At 57.9% G+C, this 6,000-nt stretch overlaps 1 protein-coding gene across 1 annotated transcript in view; it reads right to left on the minus strand.

Annotated features, from left to right (window-relative positions):
* The window catches only part of DNAH17 (dynein axonemal heavy chain 17), a 94,108-nt gene extending 88,908 nt beyond the window's left edge, over positions 1–5,200 (minus strand). Inside the window, exons 1-8 of the mRNA XM_040244698.1 lie at positions 4,856–5,200; positions 3,048–3,241; positions 2,064–2,256; positions 1,787–1,886; positions 1,443–1,528; positions 1,103–1,228; positions 205–357; positions 14–100 (exon numbers count right to left, since the gene is read on the minus strand). Coding sequence (XP_040100632.1) covers positions 14–100; positions 205–357; positions 1,103–1,228; positions 1,443–1,528; positions 1,787–1,886; positions 2,064–2,256; positions 3,048–3,241; positions 4,856–5,200 — 1,284 coding nt within the window. The remainder of the gene's footprint in view (positions 1–13; positions 101–204; positions 358–1,102; positions 1,229–1,442; positions 1,529–1,786; positions 1,887–2,063; positions 2,257–3,047; positions 3,242–4,855) is intronic.
* Positions 5,201–6,000: the final 800 nt, after the last annotated feature.

Genomic DNA, 6,000 nt, shown 5'->3' on the forward strand with positions numbered 1-6,000 from the left:
ATTCCACCTTTACCTCAATGGTCTGGACACGGCGGAAGAAGGAATTTATTCTGGAAAAGGCAAGAGAAGAAGGGAATTCCCAAGGCACTGGCTCCTTGTTCTTCTAGGAGAAAGAGAGAGAAAATGCAGGTCCATGGGGTGCCATGGGGTCCACATCACCCCAACTTCTTTCCCCTCATCCGCTGTCCGCAACCCAGGCTGTACCTTGAAGAAAAGCTTCATGTTTGCACAACAGAAGTCGTAGGCCCGGTACAGCTCCTTCAGGACATTCACGGACAGAGAGATGCCGCTCAGAACCTCCTCAATTTCCCCCTGCAGGCCTTTCAGCACCTCCTCGGGGCTCAGGAAGGTCCGTGTCTGGGCGGAAGGGAAGATATTCCCAAGTTGAGCCGGAGGGGTGACACCCAGATGATACCCAGGTCCACAGCTACATGGTCGGTTAAAATGATCCTCTTGCCCTGCCCCAGGCCACTAGACCACTTCTTCTGACACACCCTCTGTCCCTCAGGCTTGTGGCCTAGCCAGCCGGCCCACCCAGGGCCAGTTGTAGGGCCGCTCGGCCCAGGCCAAGGTCACAGCTCCACCAGACTCTGGAGGCAGATGATGAGGGGCCCAGAAATGCAGTCCTGCTCTGGCTGCAGGACCCTGGGCCACTGCGTCCCTCTAGGCCGGGAGACAGGACCACGAGCCTGATTCTCACTTACTCTGGTAGCCCAGGGCCCAAAGCTGCAACTCAGACCTCGGAGGCTGTGTAACGTGTGCTTGTGAAATGGAAGAAGGAAAGGGAATGGGTGTTGTCAGAGGAGATAAACCCCTCAAAGCCCCCAGCTGAGTCTTGGGGGGCCGGGACTCAGTGAGCAGCCCCTCTTTCGTTCCTCCTCCCTCCCAGCATGAGGCAGGTTGGGTTAGCTCTGCCTAGGTCTTGGAAGAACCCTGGGTGGCTACCCAGGGGGCCCTAGCCTTAGCCTGGAGCCTGAAAATTCTTGTACCCACATCTTTGCCTGTTTTTAAACTGCTGGGGAGCATGGACCGGGATGCAGGGTGGGATGGGGGAGGGGAACGCTGGGGGTGGGGGAGGGAAGGCACTGGGTCTGGGGGCTACCATGTCGATGAGCTGGTTGCAGAACTCCTGCAGTATGACAATGATCCTGGAGGGTGTGTTGTAGTGCTCGGAGGTGGCCCAGATGAAGCAGATGGTGTATAGCACCTTGGTGATGAAGGCTGGGAGCTGGGGAGAGATAGGCGGGCAGGCACTTGGTCACAGCACCTCAGCTCCCCACTCCACACGGCTCCAGGAGGGGGAAACTCCAAGGGCAAGAAGAGATGCCCCCACCCAGTACTTGTGCCTGACCACAGCCAGGAAGCCCGCAGCCCCTTGCTGCCCCAAGACACAAGCCCAGAGCCTGCCAAGCCAGCCAAGGGACCCTCTCTAGCTGATGTACCGCCGTGAAGTCGGCCTGTTCCATCTCCTCCAGCAGGATACGCAGGGGCTTCAGGTACAGAACGATATCACTGGCTTCCTTCAGGCCTGTGTGGAACAAGAACAGGGGTTCATCCCCACGGGAGCAGAAACCGCCCCCCATCCCTGATGGCGAGAAGTGGTGACGGGCAGCTCAGTGCGTTTACAGACACCTGCTCCCTCAAAAGGCGGGACTCCAGGAAACTGCTGACGGGGGGGGGGAGGCAGACCCCGCCTCATCCCCAGGGTCGGCAAGGGGCCCGCCCAGGAGGTGCTGACACCTTCCTCTGGTGGAGGGGGCACATTCTCATAGGGCCACCCGCTCACCTTCAGTAACATTCGTGTACACGTTTTGCAGGGCTGGCCAGTAGCAACTTTTGGCTTTTTCCAGGATCTCAACTATTTTATTCACTTTGGGCCTATTGAGCTGCAAAGGAGAAAAGGAGATCAATTTTTTTTTTTTTTTAACAGACCCCAGATGAAGCCTGCCTGACCCCCAGGCCGGCTCTGAGGGATCCATCCAGGTTACCCGGGTCCCCTCAGGGAGGCTGGGTGCTCTGGACTCCAGTGGGCGCCCAGCCGCTGGGGGCAGAAGAGCCATCACCTGCTCGTGGATGTACTTGAGGTTCATCAGCCGGGCATCCCAGAACTCAAACTCGACTCGGGGCAGGGGGTGCAGCCCGTCCAGCAGGGCCTGGGCCGAGTCTTTGCTCAGCACATCCCGGATCTGGTGGGACCAGTCGATGATGATGGTCTCGATGGCATGAAGCAGCGAGTTGTCCAGGGAGGAGGGGATCCTGCAGAGCCGAGGGTTGGGGGTGAGTGGGGGACGCTCTCAGTTACACCCGCAGGCTTCTTCCAGCTCCACCCTCAATGGCCCTTGGCCAGAACAGAGCCTGAAACAACACTGGGTCTTGCCCGGGGTACCGGTGCCCCCCAAGAAAGAGGATGAGGGGAGCCTGCTCTGGAATAAAATCCACGTTGTGCCATGGCTCCCAGGCAGTTCTGATCAGGCCACCACAGGGTGAGTGTTGGGGCCCTAGAGGGCCCGCCTGTGTGATGAGCCCTGCAGGAGTGCTTGCCCTCTGAAGGGAGTAAGGGAGCACGCGGGCATTGCCACAGCTTCAAGAGCTGCGCACACCATGCCGTTGCAAACGGCGCTCGGGCAGGTGCAAGGTGACACCTGGGGGTCCTTGGGCTTCTGGGGGGGTCTCTGGGAAGCCCCAGCCTCCATTCAGAAGTGCAGCCTCCACCTGCTGCAAACCCCTTCCATGCCCCTCACTGCTCCTCAGCACCCACGCCCTAAAGCTGGGGGTCCCCCTTCCTGTGTGACCCTAGATGGCGTGATGCTCTTGGCTTGCCGGGCGATGCAGGCTCTAGCACGTGTGTGCGATGGAGGGGGAGCTGGAGCACGGGGGTCCAGCCGTTGCCTAGTGGAGTCTGGGGGGCTCCAGTGCCCCGTCTCAGACTCAGCACCTAAAGGCACAGTCCTGCCCTCCTGGGCTTCAGCACCGAGACCAGTTTGTGGGGCGCTTGCCCTGAGGGTTCAGGGACCACCCCCCCTCCAGCTCCCCGACAGTGCCTCGACCTCTCCATGGACTCCAGCGTGCCATCCAGACTGCCCAGGTGCTCCGGGATGGGCAGCAGGGTCTTCCCCTTGATCTTGCCACTCATCACAAACATCTCATTCTTCAGCTTGTGGACTTGCTTCACAATGTCCTCCGAGACCACGCTGGGCCAGCCGCTCATGTTTTCACTTTGGTTTAACAGGGAGTAGAGGACCTGAAAGGACAGGATTCTGTGGTTCTGCTCGAGCCTTCTCACCTAGGTGGGGGGACACCCAGAAGGAGTGGGGTCCTTAGCGACCCAGGACCCAGGGGAATCGAGCCCTTCTCCCTTTGAAGAAGGTGGTGGGGCCGGTCAAGGTGCGGAGACCGGTGATGAAAGCCTCCCCCGACTGTGTCTTTTTTTGTCCAAGTTCTTTTTTAAAAAATACTGATTGATTGATTTGGCTGCATTGAGTCTCAGTGGCATGTGGCAACGCGTGGGCTTAGTTGCCCTGTGGCATGTAGGATCTTAGCTCCACAACTACAGATTGGACCTGAATCCCCAGCATTGCAAAGCAGATTCTTAAAATCAGATTCTCACTGGATCACCAGGCAGGGCCCCCTGCGCCTGTGTCTTTGTAGGGGCAAAACCATCTCCACACTCTTGCCACAAGAGCACACACTCCTGGCTGAAGGCAGACATTCCTTGCTGCCTGGGGGTGCTGTTATATGCTGAATTGTGTCCCCCTGATTCACATGTGGGAGCCGTGACCCCCCAGCACCTCAGGATGTGACTGGATTTGGAGAGAGAGCTATTCAAGAGGCAGTTAAGGGGAGCCCTAACCCGGTATGACTGTCGTCCTTAGAAGACATAAGGACACACGTGAAGTCGGCCATCCACAGTCAAGGACAAAGGACTCAGAACCAGCCCTGTTCACACGTCGAGCTGGGACTTGCAGCCTCCAGACTGGTGCTTTGTCAGGGGTTGCTTCCCTGATGGCTCAGTGGGTGAAGAATCTGCCCCCAGTGCCGGAGACACAGGAGATGTGGATTCACCCTGGGTCGGGAAGTTACCATCGAGAAACAAAAGGCAACCCACTCCAGGATTCTTGCCTGAAAAATCCCACGGACAGAGGCCTGGTGGGCTGTAGTCTGTAGGGTCGCAAAGGGTCGGACACAACTGGGCGACCAGTTTTGGGCCATGCCAGCCATCTCGGGGGACGTGAGGGGAGGTCGGTCTGGGTCCTGACTGAGCTACCCCTGTGGCCTGAATTTGTACAAGGTGGGGACGCCCACTACCCTCATCTCACAGACTAGCTGAGCGATGCCTAGGAGAGCTAAGTCACTGGAACTCTGGCTGGTCTGACTGTCTGGAGGGGGCTGCGCCTTCCCCACCTGCCGACAGTGAGGAGGCAGGGCAGTGGGGAGACATGTCCGACAGCACTTGCTTTCCCCTTTCTCTGCTCCAAGTCTCAGAATTGGGAAACCCTTCTACTGCATCTCGAATGGGCCACACCTTTCGAGGCTGTGGGCAGGGATTGTCCCCCGTGCAGCACGGAGGGTCTAGTGACTTCAAGATAGACAGGTGCTGGCCAGGGCCACTCAGCCTTCATGCGCACAGCATCACCTGGAGGTCTTGTCAGAAAGCAAGTCGGTCTCAGTGGCCAGGGCAGCCGGACCTGAGCTTTCTAATACCTGACCTGCTTGTAGGCAATGTGGATGTTGATCTGTGGACCCACCCCTGAGTAGCAGGCTTCAAGGCCACGCACACAAAGCGTGGGAAGCAGGGGTTGTTCCTCCTGAGCCCCCCCTACACCCCCACCCCACCACGAGGCCTGGGTACATCTACCTCCTCCACGGTGGCGATCAGCTGGTCCACAGGCGTGGGGCTCATGTCCCCATAGACCAGACGCTCCTTGTAGTTGTCCTTGCCGATGTTCTCGGGTCTCTTCTTGACAAAGTACACCCCTTTGGACTTGAGGGAGGCCGGGAAGCCCAGGCAGGGTATGATCATGCCGGCAGGGTTGAGCGTCAGCACCAGAACCAGAACATCTGGCTTCTCGAAGAAGTCGGTAAACAAAGCCATGTTCTCTTCCATCCCAATCATTTTACTCCACTTGTCCGGCTTGAACTTCAGGATGAGGGAAGTGACACTCTCCATATACTCCAGTCTGACGTCCGGGAGAATCGTCATCTTGATGTCAACTTACACCTGTTACGGGAACAGAGGCACTGAGGCAGCGGCCGTCTCCTAGGGAATCTTTACTTCCCGCCCATCACTGGAACCACCTGAAATGCCCATTCCGGTCGATCAAGAGAGAAAGATAGATCGTCGTGCAGACACTGCTTCCAGCTGGGGGGGTGGGGTGAGGGTCCTGGGAGCCTGTGTCCTGTTCTAGCTGGACGGCCACCCTCTACCTGGCTGTAGGTGTTACTGTGGAGCAGGGCCACCGGGCAGTGTGTCTGCTTGAGTTCACTGTGACCATCAAGTTAATGGGCTGGGAAAGGCAGAGATGGCTCCTGGGGAAAAGGCAAGGATCATCGCAACAGAGTCTGAAGGGGAGGGGGTGCGGAAAGGAAATGTCACGGAATGAAGTGACAGAAAGGCCTGGATGCAAGATCCCGGGAAAAGGACATCACACCCCCAGGATGCCAGACAGAGGGGGTGGGCCTGATGAGCGGGTGAAGTTCATGTTCTCCCCATTCTAACAGCATCCATAGTGTACCCCAACATTTGCCCTGCCTTTCAGCGTCCCTTCCGCTCCCTAACCCCCATCACATGCCCATAAAGGGATTTCCCCGTGGACCGCCACTCACATTCCCTCTGGGAGAATCCCTTGTAGCTCTCTTGTAGGGACAGAGTTAACTGGAGAGCTGGGGGGGACCCCCTTGAAGTCCCAAAGAACCAAGACAAACGAGGCATTCCTTGTGAGCGTGAAATTTAAAGGGATGCTCCAAACCCTAACTGGCCACGGGCAGGGAACAGGGCACCTT

The sequence above is a fragment of the Oryx dammah genome, unplaced genomic scaffold (genome assembly GCF_014754425.2).
Source record: "Oryx dammah isolate SB20612 unplaced genomic scaffold, SCBI_Odam_1.1 HiC_scaffold_8, whole genome shotgun sequence".
Classification (NCBI taxonomy): domain Eukaryota; kingdom Metazoa; phylum Chordata; class Mammalia; order Artiodactyla; family Bovidae; genus Oryx; species Oryx dammah.